Here is an 18,279-nt window from a genome sequence, read left to right on the forward strand (position 1 = left end):
AAAAATCATGTGGCAACTCTGTTTCAGAAAAGTATGAAGTACAATACATAAAACAGGGATTATAAAAAATAATAGAAGCCCCATTTATTTTAAAATTTGTTTATTTAAAACTTTAACTTTATTTTTACAGGTGGAATGATGGCAACCCTGTATCAAAAATACTTTAAAACGAATTATATTGCAATGAGCTTTCGTTTGATACCCATATTGCAATTTTTATATTTCGCATAAAAAATCATATGGCAGCTCTGCTTTAGAGAAGTATGAAGTACAATACATAAAACAGGGATAATAATAAATTGTGCAAACTGCATTTATTTTAAAATTTTTTATTTAAAACTTAAACTTTATTTTTACAGGTGGAATGAGGGCAATCCTGTATTAAAAATACTTAAGAACTAATGATATTGTAATTAGCTTTTTAAAGAAATGTATGGTAACCCTGCACAAAAAAATTACAAAATTGTTTACAAGAAAAATAATAAAGTATAAGCAAAAACATGTTTTTGTGTTTTATTTCGCGGAAATTTATTCAAATTTGCAAATTAAATGATGGCAACCCTACACATTATCTATATTATATTCTCTGCTTAAAACAGACTATAGTGACATTTCTTTCGGTACTCTATTTCGGTGTCATTAAATGCACAAGAATTAACTTCAAATTTAATATTTTACTTTTAAGTACCTGGCAACCCTATTTTTATGGCCTACAAAATAATTAAAAATTTTCCAAAATCCAAATACATTTGTCAAAAAAAATCGTAATATAATTGTATGCAATCTGCATTAAAATTGATATTGTTATTTTAAGAACCTGGCAACCCTATTTATGGCATTAAAATTATTTTAAAAAAATATATTTTTTACAAAAAAAAATTTATAAAAAAAATTTTCCGTAACTAATATTTTTGCATTAAAAATATAATCCTTAAAATTAACTAAACCACCATATCTCATACACAACACACGCACGCACGTACTTGCACGTGCCAGCATAATTTTTTCGTTGCCATCGACCGCCTGCCAAAACACCAGGCGCGCATAATTGCACAGCAAGTACCCAGCGCCAGCAGTGCGCCTTTGGGGTATGCTACACTGGCTGGAGCCATGCTACTGTAATGCCAACTGTGCACTGTACTGTAGTATCAACAGTGCACTGTTCTGTAGGGTCAACAGTGCACTGTTCTGTAGGGTCAACAGTGCACTGTTCTGTAGGGTCAACAGGGCACTGTTCTGTAGTGGCAACAGCGCTCTGTACTGTAGTCAACAGTGCTCTGTACTGTAGTCAAAAGTGCTCTGTTAACAAAACAGCAGCCGCTTGCTGGCATTTATGTTCGCCTGGTAGAAATGGAAAATTTTGTATACGAGATTTTTTTCCTGCGAAGACTTAAGAACGAAACTTGCTCTGAACGAATTTCGCTGTTGGTGCGCATATGCGACTTGCTATGCAAGTGCGATTTGTTTTAAGTGGATTTTACATTTTTTGGATAATTTGAGTAAATATTTTTTTTTGATAATTTGAAATAAAATATTTTTTTTAATAAAATTTTTTTAAATAAAATTTTTAAGAAAATGAATGAAAAAATATTAAACAAAAAATTAATAGAATAAAATAAAAAAGTATTAAAACACAAAAATTATTTAAAAAGAAAATTTGATAAAGTATTAGTAAAAATCTGCCTTTAAGCAACTAAGCAACCCCAGCCACTAAATAAACAAAGGAAGTAAAAACGCATTTGTTTATGTTTGTTTTTATATATTTTATTATTTTTTTTGCAGTTTTTTATTATTTGTCTGTTTATTTTTGTTCGACTTTACTCGCTTTGATGTTTTGCTGCTTTAATTAATCAATTTTAATAACTATTTACACAGTGTTTAAAGCATCGAAGACCTTTATAATGAATTTATTTTACCTCTTTCTAAATTTTGCAAATTCAAATCTTTATTATTTGCTATAATTAATTTGTTATGATTTCCTCTTTGTTTTCGCATTATGTATGTATGTGATTAACTGAAAATAATGGGCTTTAACTAGCATGATTTGTGGTGCATTCTAATTTGGTCGTCTACAAGCTAAGGGCGATGGCTAAATGGGCGCAATGTTGTTGTAACACAACACATACAAAGTCTGTGCCTATTTTAAATATAATTTTATATGATATTCTAAACAATAGTTGCATTTGCAAACACTTTAACTACATGTCTTTAATAGCGCTGGATTACGGGATGGAGGTGAGTGAAGCCTTAAAGATAAGTGAGCAAGCAGGCGCTTAAAACGTACAACAGCACGCCAACACATACAAACATATATAAATTGCATTCTGAAAAGAAAAATATATAATTAAAAGAAAAATAAAAATTTAATTTTTTGTTTAGAATTTTTAAGGATTATTTTAGTTAATTTTTTCGTTTCTAACTGAAGGCAAAATAAACTCTGTGAAGGCAGGGCTTAGATTAATTTCAAATTTGTGAAAATCTGAGAACCACATTCTAAACAAATAAATTGGTTTCTTTAGCGCGAAATGCTGCAACATTTAAAATCGAGCAGCGCAGCTATGCGTCGACGGGACAGAGTTTAAATAAAATTTGGAAAATTAATATTAATAATTTTTTACAGTTACATTAGTTGAACCGCCTGCGTTTTTTTTTTTTTAATTTTATGTCAATATTATACCAGTTTTCTTTGCATTTTTTTTTTTAATTTTTATATTTGTTTGTGTTGGTGTTAGCTATTTATATGTGTATGTATGCTTTATATATATATATAGCTTTGCAGTTTTATATAACTATTTCTTATTATATAACTATGTTTTCATTTCTTTTGTTGGTTTTTTTTTCTTGCTAAAATATTTTCATCAGTTTCTTGCATTTGTTATACACATTAATGTTTTGTTGTTTTGCTTTTAAACAAGTTTAAATAACTGCTTGTGTATTGTATATATATTTTTTCTTTTACTTGTGGACTCTCGTTTGATTTTACATATTTTATCTTTACTTTCTAAATTAAATTTCGTTTTGCTTCAGCTACTGTCTCCTGGCCAATTCTGCGCATTCGACACCGCTAATATTGAGTTACATTTTTTTTTTATTTAATTTAAATATAGAAATTTCCAAAAGTTTTTTCAAAATGTTTTTGCTTACTTTTCTTTTTGGTTTCTCTTGTGGTTGGTTGCTGCTGCTGAATGAGCGTCCAAAATTTGCATAGTAAATTTGTATTGTTTTTCATGTTCTTGTTGTTTGTATATATGTATGGCGGTTTTGGGTAAAATTGCGATTGCGATTTTATACACTACAAAATAAGGATCAACATAAAAATAGTGACAATCATATGAGGAAAACTTAGCATTTCTTTTGCGTTCAGCTTCATTTGAATTAAAATTAAAAAATAATATTATTAATATTAATAAGAACACAAAACAATTACAATTTTTTTTGCTTCCAACTCCTAAACATTAATTTTACATAACAAAATCTTGCATACAATGCCAAATCAGACACCTGGGCAACACTGACGCTTGCCACACGCACAAAAAAGAAAATCTACATTTTCCCCGCGTTTGCGATTTCGCATTGCTAACTCTAACTACATACTATGCTCTAGCATATACATTTTGCGTAGTTGTTGTTGTGTACAAATATGTTGTTGTTTTAAAACGCCATTCTAACGCTAATTTGCTTAAAAAGACCTATTTCAAGTAGAAATCTGTTGAAAACAGCACCCACACCAAACCAAAAACAAAACACAAAACAAGAACAACAGATGCTTTTAAACAAGAAGTCAACCAAAGCATGCATGTTCTTGCAGTTAGCGGCAGGCTGTGGTGGCCTGTGGTGCGGAGTAGTGGTGTTGTGTGTAAATTGTATGATAGTGTAGTTTGGAAAATGACAGTGCAACCTTTCCTTGATGCTCACTCGACGCAATGCAAAATTTTAAGCATTTTTGTAACTTTCACCTCGAAATTAACCCCGCACTGCAACTGGTGTCTGCCTGCCCTATTGGTGCTGGTTCTTTACATGTACATACAGATATATATATACGTAATGGTATTGGTTTTAGTGTTTTTGTATTGCTAGTATTTGTTGAATTTGCTTATTTTCATTTTTTTTTTCTATTTTTTGTGGGAAATTTCCTGTTTTTTGCGTAATTTACTTATTACAATTCATAATAAATTTGCAACTTAAGTCTTGTTAAGCAGTATTATTTCCATTATTCGCCTGTCGCATTGTTGGTGTTTTGTTAATTTTCGCTTCGTGGCCGCTATGTGCTACACACACATATAATCGTCAAACACACACACATATATATATTTATGTAGCATTGGCTAACAAAGTTCGCGTTTCATCCACCACTCCGGCCCCCATTTATTGACACACGCTTGCTACTGCACTATGGGAGTTGCGGCGCTTTTCTTGTTTTCAGTTTCGTTTTTTTTTTTTAGGGTTTTACCATGCATTTTCATTCGATAAACACTAGTGACATCATTATATCTCAAACTGCTGCTTCCGTCCGTTCTCTGCTCGGCTCTGCTCTGCTCTATTGTTTATTCAATGAAAAATTATGTTTTTGTTGGTGCTTTTTAATCATCCATCCAGGATTCGCGTCATTCTGTATACTCCCACCAGTCCTTCTCGTAGCCTTCATGAACATGATCCAGCAGCACCTTGCGACGCTTCTCGCAATACCTGATAAGAAACGAAATTTTTAACAAGCGACAATATCTCAACAACTAATTGGTCGAAGCCTTTTTCGGGTACATTCCACTCACCTGTATTTATCCTGAACTTTTTGTTTAATATCAGCCAAATTCTCTGAAGTTATATCACGCTCCAGGTACTCAGACAGTTTCTCAGTTGCTGATTCCAAATCCTTTTGATTATCCTCAAAGATCATTGACTGATTGTTCTTCTTCAGATAATAGGCAAACACGTATGTGTACATGAGTGTTTGACGGCACTGGCAGAGTATATCTACGGCCTTTTTCAAAAATTGCACCTAAGTAATATAAAAAATACATTGTAACATTTTCGTAATAAATAAGCATGGCTACACACTTCAATCCAGGACATATTGTGCTGCTGCATCTCCTCCATTTTGTGTTTAACGGCCGCATAGAGTTTGTTCTCAAATTTCAGCGACTGCATGTGATTCATATAACGATTATAGTAATGCAAGTACCTTTGTTGGTCAGAAATGTTATTATTTATTGTTATTTATTATGAAAAATTTAATATGCAAATTAGGTACACACGCACCTTGCCAATGAGGAGCGCAATTTCTCTTGTGCATCACGCGCCGCCTTCGCCTCGTCCTCATCGTAGCGATTGCAGTTATACCACGACGAGCCGTGCGGCTCCCATGAACCTAAACACACCCAACAGAAATCGTGTTTACAATTTTGATTTTTACACACCATATGATTGCAGCCGCCATCTTTTTCGATCGTCACATTACATTTTGGACACTCTTTTGTGTTAGCCGCTATCCAATTGGATGTCTCCGAATCGTCGTCGCATTTCTTGATCCATTTTTTCAGCCAACAACATTTGACGGGATCATGCCAATTTTCGCCGCAGGCAAAGCAAAAGACATGCCCGCATTTGCAACTCACGGGGCGTGCATCACCATACGAAACTTTAATTGCATTCGTACAGTCGACGGACGGACACCAGCGTAATAGCTGATTGCATTCGACAAAACTGTTTGTGATCAGCTGTTGGTATTTCACTTTGACACGCGGATCCACTAGTTTAGTGACGGTAACGTCATCAACTAAAATATCACAGCCATGTGCGGCGCACGAGATGGATTGACCGAGACCTTCGGTGACGATCTTTGTCGTTAAATACTCACGCCAGCAGACCAAGCAAAAGCGATGGCCACACTCCAGACCAGTCATGCCCTGTAAGATACATAATGCATAAGCGAAACTATAAATAGAGCTTTAACTGAAAGAAACTATATTTCACTTACATCTGGTGACAGCAATGAGAAACAAATTTCGCATTCCTCCACTGGATTTTTGGACAACTATGAGCATGAAGTGGAGAAAGGAAATTAATATGATATACATATATGGCGGCGCAAACGTTCTTAATAAATACCTTAAGTCGACTTGGAGTGGTAGATTTGTTGAATGGATTAATGACATGTGCGCCCTTGAAGAATTCCTCTGTATTACCATCAAAATATTTTTCTAGTAGCTTTTCTTTATCCCATTTGTAATGATTTAGCAGTATGCGGATTATTGTGGGCGGCAGCTGGAAAGAATATGAACAGAAAAATAAATGTAATGTTAAGAAAATATATATGCAACGAAATACGGGTGTTTAGTTGCCTATTTTAGTCAGATTTTCTTGGAGATGTCTTTAGTGTAGATAAATAAACTTTTGGGCCGGAATTTTACCTGCAATCAAATGCCCTTGCTCAATCGATTATTTGGCTATCAATTTTCAATGTCACGTTATGCAATTAAAATGCATTCATCTATAAAAATCTTAGAAAGCGAAAAATTGCCAGAATTTCGTGTAATTCGGGCTAAATTGACGTCAAAACAACTATTTATAGACAAGAGCCGAACCAACAGCTCTTCCTCTCTGCCATCAAGAAAATAGAAATATGTTTGTCATTGCAAAAATCTATGCAACAGCATGTGTAAATTGGAGTACGTGCATATTGACTGACATATGCACAATAACTCTCAACAGATTTGCAAAAAATATTGTTTGTAAACAAACAAAACTGTCGTTGAGGGTCAGGGTAAAACAAGCTTGCAAACTATTAATAAAATATTGCCAGTGAAATTAAAAAAAAAACAAAAAATGTAATACAATGGAAATTTTCAACGTCGCGTGTTAACAAAAGACTGCAGTTGCAATATTTTGGTTTTTTTCTTGTTAGCACTAAGAATGCACGAATATATGAGATTTCTGTTAAATAGGTCAGCAGAAAAATTTTGTGTGTGAGTGTGCTGTTATACGTTTCGTAACTGCACTTGGCTGACACAATTGTTAATCTCTTTTTTCGTTTTACCCCTTCTGCCTGTTGTAAGTAAAAAATCTGCGCTCGTGTGGGAGGATAATGGAAATGGGACATATTTATACCTGCACATACATATGATTGTTTTCAGATTAAGGTATGTCATTCAAATGCATCTTTTTTAGGAAGTGTGCGTTTAGAGACTAGGATTCAAAAGCGAAAGCGATTGTTATATCATCATCCCACTAAAGCACATTGTAATTGGCAACCTTCAGCGTGAAGGTTATAAATATGCAACGTTGAAGTTTTTGTACAGTAAGGCTGTTTGCTAGCAGCTGCAATCTGTATGTTGTATAGACAATAGCCCCGACAGTAGGATCTAAGTAACCGGAACAGGCCTGGTTTTTTATTCGGCAAAGCTTTAGTTCGCAGTGAGCATAAAGGTCAGAAGAACACCAAACCTTCTTTTATAGCAAAGGTTCAAAAAATGAAAAAGCAATTATAAAATTATATGTACATTTAACTATCAAAAGGCAGTTCTTCTAAAAGAGCCAATAAACAATCATTAACTACTTGAACTTCACAAGCACGGATTTTTATATCACGTTTAAACAGGTGATTTACATGCACCTATCTATTACCGCTTACAAAATGCATATTTAAGCTTTTACCTTGAGCACATTGTTGACTTCATCGATTATTTCTCGCTGATGCTGTACTATTTCATCTGTAGAGAGCACTTCATATTGATACTCCTCTGTTTCCATTTGGCGATCATGTGAAGAGGGTATATCGACCTCCATACCGAAATCTTCATCGCCCTCGTCGCCTGACGATACATTGCCAGAATCAACATTCTCCATCTCATAAGAATCCTCATCAGACTCCATATTATATTTTTAGCTGTTTTCTTGTTATGCCGAGTTATTTATTATTTTTGGATTTTCTTTTGTTACTGATGTTTCAGCAGGAATTAGGCACAGTTTGGTTGTCTTAATAAACAATTGGAAGTTTTAAGTGCACGGCTAACGACAAATTGTCTGTTGCGTTTGATTTATGTAGCTGCAAACAAGAGTTAATACTTGTTGTTCAAATAATCAAGTTTTCCAATGCAACTCATATACACAGAATATACGCTTATTTGTATATTTCAGCGGGTTACTTGGTGACTAATCAAAGTTTACTTATTCCACATCTGCACTGCCCTTCAACTGTTTGTAGAAACCAATATGTTAATGGCGTATATATACGTCACTTTTAGCACCTTCGTTGGTTCCAGCAGCATACAACTTTTAATAAGTGCTCCGTGCTTTGCCTACCGCCCCAAATCACCCCGCTGCTTTATATTTTGGTATGTGGCGTTCAGTGGCACACTGTCGCGGCCTTTTAACCCAAAGGGGCAGGAGAATTGAAAACAATGTCGGTAGCTAATCGACTTTGTCTCGTGTTTATAGCTTTGACAACGATTGAGACAAGCACACTAGCCACAAAGTTGCAGCGCGGATGTCACTTTTACTATGATTACTTTATTTTACGGTCAAGTTAATTGCAGTTGTCGAGCGACTTTTCCAAGTTTTTTGGCGTTTGCTTTACTTCCTTGCTGCGACCCACAATTGGAATACTTCTTTACTATGTTATAGTTAAGAAAACTTTCTATGCACACGACTTCTCTGTAAATCGCTCCCTTTATAAGCAAAAATTTAAGTCCTAGTTGAGAGAATAATAAGAAAAAATCTGAATTAAAATGATTTGAAAATTTTGTGCACACAAAAAATTTTTCCCAATTCTTTGAGATAATCAAAAAATTGGAAAATGAAGCAGAGCAAAAACAAGACAAAAATTGATGTGAAGGGAAAAAAGTTCAAGGCTACTGTGTGTGAGTGTTGTTGTTTTCTATTCATTTTTATGAGTACTTCATTTATTCGATTTCTTTTTACAAACTATTATTTTGTGAAAATTCTATGTTAATGCACAAAACACAGATGAAGAGCTTTCACGGTTTGCACCAAATTATAAAAACACTAAACAATACACAACTTTACAACAATACTATGCACTTTTTCAATTTTATATACCGATAATGCACACCACCAAAAGAAACACAAATTTTATTTGTATCGTTCGCGAACCGACCATGAATTCAGTGAATAATTTTATGACCAGCACAAAGGCAATCAACGAATAACCTAAGGAAAATGAAAACAAAATATACATGAAATAAACAGAGATAACAGCAAGCGAACAAAACAGGCTATTAGTTCCCTTTCGCATGGTAAATAGTTCGCTGGTTAGAAGAATGCAACTACTTTTTAGTAAAGTACTGAATGTCAAACAGCAAACAGTTGCCATATGTGTCGTTACATAGCGATGCCAGAAAATACAGAAATATACATAAAAAAATTAAAAATTGTATAATCTGGCAAGCCTATCGAAAATCTAATTTGAACATATGTAAATATATATTATATGCGAATGGTTGTCAAATTAACTTTGTTTTTTTTTGTGTAGATTCGTAGATGCTATTTACTTTATTTTCGTGTCATTCAACTTTTTTTAACGAATTTATTTACTTTTGTTGAGTTTCGACCTTATCATTCTACCGATTTGATATATTACGAATTATGAACTGCGCACATCTTCGGTATACAATGCGTAATTGGTTTCCTTTTTAACAAATTTAGACACACACACCGAAAGACTATTTACAAAAACGTATTTATGAATTTTCTACAATTTGCAACCGAACAAACGACGGAACATTGCAGCACTGCACTCGCATTAAACTTCGTATAATTTCTTTGTCCGCTGCCTACGGGAATGTCGTCTTCGCACTGTATATTTGGTATTTTTTCTTTCTGGTATGATTACCTCGAAATAAAACCTACAAAACACATGCATATACATATATTAGCGCTGCGACTTTGGGTAGTGCACATAATATTAATATAGGCGCTACAAAAAAACAATACACATCTTTTTTACAGTGCATTCATGCATAATTTCAAATTTGTTACAGAAAAATTATTCACTATATATTCATTTTTTTAAATTCTATTCAATTTTTACGCACACATAACACATTTACACGTCTTTGTGGACAAAAACACGAACATCACAATAATTAATTTTTAAAGCACAGTCCGCTTGATGACCTCAATATATACTAACTTTTATCCTTTCCACAATTAATTTTCTTAAACGAATTTATTATTTTACTAAATTTTCACACTTTATTACTGCAATCAGTTTAAAACGCAGCAACGAAATGAAAATGTTAGTCAAACATACACACGCGCACATTAAATGCCTAATAAGAAAATCGGTCATACTACTTTATGTCTGACTTTTCAAATTACCTGCCGTTTATACTTTGCAAGTTAAAAGAGGATGACACAAGTGCATTGCACAGGGCTGCCAACCCAAATCATTTGACCTGCACATAACATTCCAACAAATTTCTTATTTTTTCATATTAAGTGGCTGGATTAATGTGCATGAAAGAGACGAAGCGGGTTGTAGGTTGCAATTACTTCAGAGTTGCACATCGTGCAGAGTGTGTTCAAGCAATGGTGAATTTCAGATACGTCAAAGGCGCACCCGTTTATAATGCTCACCCTGCCGTTGTAATCTAATAAGAATCTATACACTACTAATTAGAGCATGTGAGGTGAAATGCGATCATTGGATGATAACAGCTGATGTCTAAAAACTAGCTTAAAGCAAAAATTGTATGAGGATTTTGAAAATTAGTTTGTTATATGCAATTTAAAACTAAAATAATAGCAGAAGAGTTAGAGGACAGAGTGTTCAGATTTGCTGTTTCCTTGAATCCTCAAGCAAATCACATCTTATTCGAAACCTTTATCTTAAGAAAATCTTCATGTTTAGAAAAAACCAAAACTTGTGTTAAATTATTTCGCATATGGTCAGAAAGAGTACTATTTTAGTACAAACATTATCTAATATTGTCAATGTTCATTTTGCCAAACATTGAGATAGGTGAAACGAACATACAACTGGTACAAAGTGCAAAGTTTGTCATGGGCAAATTAAGTAAGAGCAGTTAGGGCGACAACATTTTGTTGGTGGCGAAACGAACACCGTTTCTATCTCATTGAAATGTACATACATATTTATAGCTAACATAACGTGTGTATGTACTTATTGCTATGTGAGACCCTGTTTTCAGATTAAAAAACTCAGCAGCAGCACAAATCAGAGCAACAACAACGACACACAGTGACAGCAAAAATAGCAATTCGCATTAAAAGCGTTCAAAATGGACAAGGTCGACATTGTATAACCTTGATTGATTCAGCATATACAAACATACGCACAAACATACATAGATATATACATTTGCTCAGAGGTGCGATAAGATTAATTGCAGGTGAATTTACTTAGAGTGTAGGATACTAGATATGCATGGATATGTGCATACAAATTTTCACATACGTACATATGTATGTATACATACTGGTCAGGCCATTTTACACATAATATACACATATGTTTGTGCATATGTTCATATTTTTATGAATTAAAAACACGCACACCATCGCATATACACGCATATTTAATTTAAAAAATAAAGCAACAACAACAACAAAATATACATTTGTACATCCATATGTGAGTTCGTATTTATCATTAGCGCGTGTAAAATTGTCAAAACGAAGTAAAGTGGCGCAAAGCGAAGCAGATAATGTTGTTGTTGTTGTGATTTCAGCAACAGCTGCTATTCACAGCAGCGAAACAAAGTTGCATTCATATAATATATAAACACTTGTACATATGTACATGCATCCGTACCTTACAAATTTATAAGCAAAAATTAAAGCAAACAACGACGAAGCGTGAAATGAAAAACAACAACAACTAATTAGACACAATGTTGTTGAGACGACATAAAAAACTACAGCACAAAAACAAAAGCAGCAACATATCGACGACATTGTTGACCTCCAAAATTACAAATGCAAAAGCAAAAACTTGCCTAACAACAAAAATTAAGGAAAATAAAGGAATATTTATAATCACTTTGCACAATAGAAATTGAAACAAGAAAAAGCTTAAAAATAAAATTTTTGCAGCAGCAACAACAAAGTAGGAAAACAAAGAGAATAAATAACTTCCGGCGAATAATTAAAGCAGCGCGCAGTATTACATAGTTACATGCATACATAGTACCTGCTAAGTCACTATATGTGCATCTGTATCTGTTTTTTTTTTATAAAATCGCAAATGCAGGAAATGGTCTTCGGATCATTCAGAACAACTTTACCTAAGGGACTATGGGAACCGATTTCAAGCTACGATTTTTAAGGTGAATTTTAAAAAAAGCTGAATAATCAGTTGTATGAATGATACATGAATTACAGTTGTCCGACCTGACCAATTCCGACAAATGATCAAATCAGAGTATCAAACGGCACTTGCATACGTATTAAATTTCATTCGGATATCTGCTGCCTTTAAATGAACCCACCCTAATGTATGTACATGCATACATAGTGTATATATAATGTATACTGTGCGTGGAAGTGTTAAATGAAGATGAGAGAACAAGCTGAAATTGAAAATAAAATAAATGAAAAAAGTTTCATAAAAATATAAATAAAAAAACGCAATATTTTTAAATTAAGCGAAGATATGTTAAAATATTAATCTTATGTAGTCATATGTTTATACTTATGTATATAAAGTACATATACATCTTCAGATGGCTCTATTTTTTCTACTTTCCCTCTCTGCTGCAGAGATTGTTTATTTTTTAGAAGACAAGACCCGGAAAACGATTTGTATAAAGCCTATGAGATCACCAAAGTGTTCTATTGGGTAGTCGAAAAACTCTTTTCGTATTTCTGATACATTGAATTAATGTACAATTGTATGTGTATATACATTTGTATGTGTGTACTTGGATTTCCGCATTCGCCAGCCAACATTTCACCTGTAGCTCTTTATCGCCTGATTAAATATTTAAATTTTGTAATTGTATAAACAAACATATGCACATAAGCTGTAGGTACGTGTATGCATATTATAAAATAGCAGATCACATACACACATACATTGTACCTATAGAACTGTATACGCAGGGTAAACGATTAAATGATATGAATTATCAAAACAATGCTCATCAACGTTATCGCTTAATTGCAATACAGCTTACGCAATAAAAATATGTACATATGGTATGTGAATATAAGTACTTATACCAAAAAGTGCAAATATGTATAGGGTGAATCAATAAGTAACTTATTCAAAAAAAAAAGTTGTATATCAACTATATGCTCCACCTCTTAAAATTATTTAAATAACCTGAAACCAATAATTCGAATAACCGATTTGTAACCGTAATATTTACCGATTAATACCATTCGAATAGTTGTTCTACTGCACATTCAACGAATGTGTCGACTTACGACTATTCGGATACAGCAAACCGAATATTACTATTCGAATAATTCCCTATGCGGTTAGTCAATTTGTCGAATACCAAGAGCTATAGTAAATAGTATTATCATGTTTCCTTTATTAGTATTAATCAAAACTTATGTATCTAATCTACATACTTGTCTCACCTAGAACTGATTCATCCTCAGTAAAAATAGTAAAAGCTGTTTGCTTTGAACTTTTTCCACCGATCTTCTCATTGAACTCGTTAGAAGTTGTGTTATTAATAGTCAACTTTTCACAACACTTATCATTTTCGCGGTGAAGGAAATTTGTTGTAGGCGTGGTCTACTCCCAAGAAGCAACTTACATGGGTGAGCTGATATTAGCTCTCTCCATACTTTCTTCAGTAGAGATTTACAAGTCTATTAAAGCTTAACACTTTCGCTTGAAGGAGGATGGCAGAGAAAATTATAGAATAAATACATTGTACCATAATTTAACCACCCTGTATTGTTTAATTGCGCTGATATGCTGCTTATCTAGCATTTAGCGTTGTACTATATACTAAAAACGAGTCGCTTTCTTATAGCTTATTTTTAGACCTATAAACATTGGGTTAAAGGCATACGTTTCAAATGGCTTTTGTAGTTTTTTTTTCAATTTAAATGTTTAAATCAAACATACACCAATTGAGTTCAAAGCAACCTTTTTGTGCTTGAAAAAGGAATTGATTTCAGATTTAAGGCGCCTTTAATACCAAGTTTAATTTAAATGAAAAGTAAAGTGAGAATATAATTTATTTCACTGTACACTTGTTGGTACAAAAATTAATGAATGAAAGACGTAAGTAAGTACAAATGTATGCATCTATGTACCTAGATTATCACTTATCACTGAAGTGATAAGCGATTATGAGTGGGAAATGAGAGGAAAGTTTACAAATAATTTGAATAAATGTGTATAAACGTATGCAAGTATGTATGTACATATGTATGTGTATGTAGTATACTACAAAATGAATAAAACCAATAGCCGTATTCTGGTTTATTATTTTAGAGCTTTTAGGAAATTATACTCAGAATTTACTTGGAAATATATACATATGTATGTATGTACATAAGTATGTAAGCATACTGTATAAGGAATATACCTTGAGTGAGGAGCAGACTCACGTACATAAGAAATGAGTAGACTATAAATCATTATATCGCTTATATAGTGGGGAATTTTTTTTTTAATTTTTCGTTATTTCAGAGAAGAAATAAATTCAGTTGCGAGTCCAAAATTAAATTTTTAACCTCTTTCATAATCCTACATGTATGTATGTATATTTGAACAATATTTTTTAAACAGCAACTCAGACTACACCACCAAGACGTTTGTTGTAATATTTTGTAATATTTCTACAACCAGCAACTTTGTTTCTTCTGAGAGCTGAGAGGTTGTAAGCTCAAAATCTTAATAATTTAAAAAAAAAATTACAGATATTCTTGATATAATATTCTATAAACACACTAGGTGCAGTAGGCATAATCATACATGTATGTACATACATAAGAGGGCGGCAAGAGCCACAGATTGCAAACTTTATTTGCCAACTATTTCTCACTTCAAATCAGTTGGAACTGCTTTCACTAGTTTTGCAGTGATCTATAAGTTAATAACTTGTTTAAATATGTATGTATGTACATATATTACAATATTATGCTTATCCACCATAAATATGAAAGAATAACAAACACACTACAGATATTTGGAAGAGGCATATAAGTATGTACTTGTGTAGATATAATTACATATGTATGTACACTTACCCACAACTCATCAACGAACGTTTCTATTTCTTGTTTTTATTTAACCGGTTGATTTCGTTTCTTTTGTATTCCAACGTTCGTTCTCTCCAACGTTTGTCCTATGCACCTCTTCACTGTCTACAACACTTTCAATCAAACAACACAACAACAAATAGACCGCACGTCAGACTTTCAGCCGGCAGACAGCCAGGCGAGTGCAACAACCACTTTGTGAAAACAGCTAAGAGGCCCCGTTTAATTCGCCATCGACAAGGCAGCAGCAAACCAGCTTGTGTCAGCGTATTTTTTCTTTTCATTACATTTATTTTTCACTTCCGTCATTTTCAGCTTGACGTGGCGTTTATTTGTTTGGCTCTCTGTTTTCTTGCCTGTATTTGCTTACGTAACACGTTCCAACTGCGTTTCCCTTGCCGTCCTTGCTACCCTTTCGCGTGCATAGCACTGTAATTTTGCCGCTTTTAATTTGCTTAGTGGCCAGAGGCGAGCGTAGGCGCTGGTCTTCGACTTCGTGCTACAAAACGAATTGGCTTGATTAAACACCGGAATTGTAGCGAGTCTCCTTAAATTATGTGTAAATATGTATGTACATATGTATTCAATGCTTTCTTTAAAACATATCCACTATGCTTGATTTTTTAGTTATTCCCAGAGGCTGCAGCAAATTAAGTTTCTTCTCCGATTGAGTGCCAAATCTGCTCGCTGCTGCCTCCTTTATGGAGATTGCTTTTTATGGCCCGCTTGATTAATATCCACTTTCTTAAAGTCGTAAATGGCGTTTTCTATATTTGAATATATGTATGTATCTTAAGCTGACGCTGGTTTTTGTTACGGCTGTGCGTGGGCGATAGTTAAAATTTCCGCAGAATTGTAACTACATAACTAATATCCCGCATTGCTTTTGTACTTAGGTTTGTAAATTTGTTAGCATCACCTGAAAATATAGAGGTAACATAATTTCATAACTATTAAGGTTGGCTTTGTCTCATAATTATTATTTAGGAAGAAGCGTTACTTAGATATAGACCAGAATCTAGATTGCAGAGAAATCTATAGACGCAGGCTCAAGGGCTTTGGATTCATATACATATCTGGATAGGGATCACTTCAGTTCCTGAAATTCATTAGAGTGCTGGACTTTTTATGGTTTGTATGTCTAAGCTATATCGAAATATAATAGAACAGCCACGAAAGTTTCCACTAAAAATTCATTGGATATTGTATACATAGTATGTACATATGTATCTAGGAGAAGAGAAATGCACCAACCATTTTGAAACACGATTTTAGAAATTATCATAGATACACAAGTCCCGTTCCGCTCCCTTCGCTTTAAACGAAAAGCTTGGTACAAGCTCCCCAAAGCGCCATTATATATGTATGTATGTACGTACATGAAAATACACTAGTAAGTTTGTACCTTTGTCTGTATTTGTAAGCACTTATGGAATTTGTTATGTATAAGCAAAGTGTACACATATCCCATAAATGAATATGATGCGTTGTCGGAACCAGGCGAGCACAATATACCGACATTAGTAATCTATGCAAGCTGCCACACGCACACTAATGAAGTTTATATGCTTAGGAAAGTTTACACAAGTATATATACGAGTATGTATGTAGGTGCTATGTGTGTTGTTTGCATATAGAAGATTACCTCCGATATGCATCGCAGCACATACTCGCATAGCGGTATTCGCAATATGTGCACTATGTTTTATTGCATTATATAGAATTGGTACGAGCACATACTCGTCGTGCCCATAGAAAATAGACCGAGTGCACCGAGCCTAGCAGCGCCAGCGCGCACTCACTCACACGCTCGGCCGCAGCTCAGCTACAGCAGTCCGACATCTGCCCATCACCGGCAGCCCACAAAACGATGATCCACATTTCGTGCATGCGGCATGTGGTTTGATGGAATGATGTCATATTTTCGGGTGGTCGCCACTGGGATTCGGCTGCCCTGTTGCTGCGCCTGCAAAGTTTAGAAAATCAATCAATTGGAATTAGTTTAAAAGCAAGCATCCGAGCGATTGGATGCTCTCGCCCATAGTAACGGAAGTGGCGGTGCCGTTTGATGCGCCGGTTGAGGGGATGTTAATGCAAGGCTTCCCTGCGCAGTCGGCAACCTCCTTGGCAAAAAAAAAAACGCTCCCTACTGAATTTTGCTAATTGTACATTGTCTGTGTCGTTCAGCATTTGCGGCTGCTCGCCAGTCATTGTTCGTATGTCATTTGGTGGTTCCCGTTATGTTAAGCTGACCTGCGGATCTTGCAGCAAGAAAAACAAGAGCATCAGTGCCAGCAAAAAAAAAAGCAAATTGGCACCAACAGCGGCACGGTCACATTCGTAGCTACGACAGTAACCCCAGGGAGCATGATTTTTGGCCCGAACCCATGTAAACTTTCTCTTCACTGGCTAGAGACTGCTGCACGGTTTTTATGGAGCTTCCATCCAGGCAACCAAACACAAGGTGTGTGTTTGGCGCTTATCGAACACCCATTGCTGGTCTCCTATATACAAGCTAAATATTTATACATATAAGAATATACATACATATGTATGTATATCTTTATGTACTTTCGGTCGCCTTCTGTCCTCTCCAGCAATCGTTCTTGCCGCGCTAGCATCTCTTGCAGGCCAAAGTGGCATCAAGTGCACTTTTATGCATACATACATATGTACATACATATATAGAAATTCGTACAGACGTGGCTATGTTCATCTACTTGTGTGTATGTAAGACTGCACTAAATGCGCTTTTGGCTGCACCTACTCTCTCTTCCATCCATATACTATACCTATAACCAACGTCAGCCGTGTCCCAGCCACTCCCGAATTGCTTCCTATAACTTCTCGGTGTAGCACCAAGCAAAACAAAAACAAAACACAACAACTAGGAGGCGCTTGTAACGGCGGGGAGTCGGAGGCGCCTCAAATACCAACAGAAAATTCATGGCACAGCGCATAATAAATGACCTAGCAACAGTCGCGCTGTAGCTCGAGCCAAGCGTCGGAGCGTGAAGACGGTGTGGCGCAGTGGGCGAGGCGTATATAACAACCGCTATATGTATATGTATG

General features: G+C 34.7%; 1 protein-coding gene across 5 annotated transcripts; it reads right to left on the reverse strand.

Annotated features, from left to right (window-relative positions):
- Positions 1–2,128: 2,128 nt before the first annotated feature.
- Positions 2,129–15,723, reverse strand: LOC108965094 (protein ariadne-1). Of its 5 annotated transcripts, XR_001993081.1 has the most exons (9): positions 10,148–10,272; positions 7,651–8,686; positions 6,106–6,261; positions 5,975–6,031; positions 5,257–5,903; positions 5,056–5,179; positions 4,770–4,996; positions 3,145–4,686; positions 2,129–2,324 (listed from the first exon to the last, which is right to left on the reverse strand). XR_001993081.1 is itself a non-coding variant. In XM_018927283.1 (8 exons), the coding sequence occupies exons 2-8, from the start codon at positions 7,867–7,869 to the stop codon at positions 4,605–4,607; spliced, it is 1,512 nt and encodes a 503-aa protein (XP_018782828.1). In that variant the 5' UTR covers positions 7,870–8,686; positions 15,196–15,723; the 3' UTR covers positions 4,085–4,604. The 5 variants fall into 5 exon arrangements, 4 of the variants coding, with proteins under 4 accessions (XP_018782828.1, XP_018782829.1, XP_018782830.1 ...); XM_018927283.1 differs by lacking the exons at positions 2,129–2,324; positions 10,148–10,272 and adding an exon at positions 15,196–15,723 and having other exon boundaries at positions 4,085–4,686; XM_018927284.1 differs by lacking the exons at positions 2,129–2,324; positions 10,148–10,272 and adding an exon at positions 10,050–10,119 and having other exon boundaries at positions 4,085–4,686.
- Between the last annotated feature and the right edge of the window lie 2,556 nt (positions 15,724–18,279).

The sequence above is a fragment of the Bactrocera latifrons genome, unplaced genomic scaffold (assembly GCF_001853355.1).
Source record: "Bactrocera latifrons isolate USDA-ARS-PBARC rearing strain unplaced genomic scaffold, ASM185335v1 scaffold_133, whole genome shotgun sequence".
NCBI lineage: Eukaryota > Metazoa > Arthropoda > Insecta > Diptera > Tephritidae > Bactrocera > Bactrocera latifrons.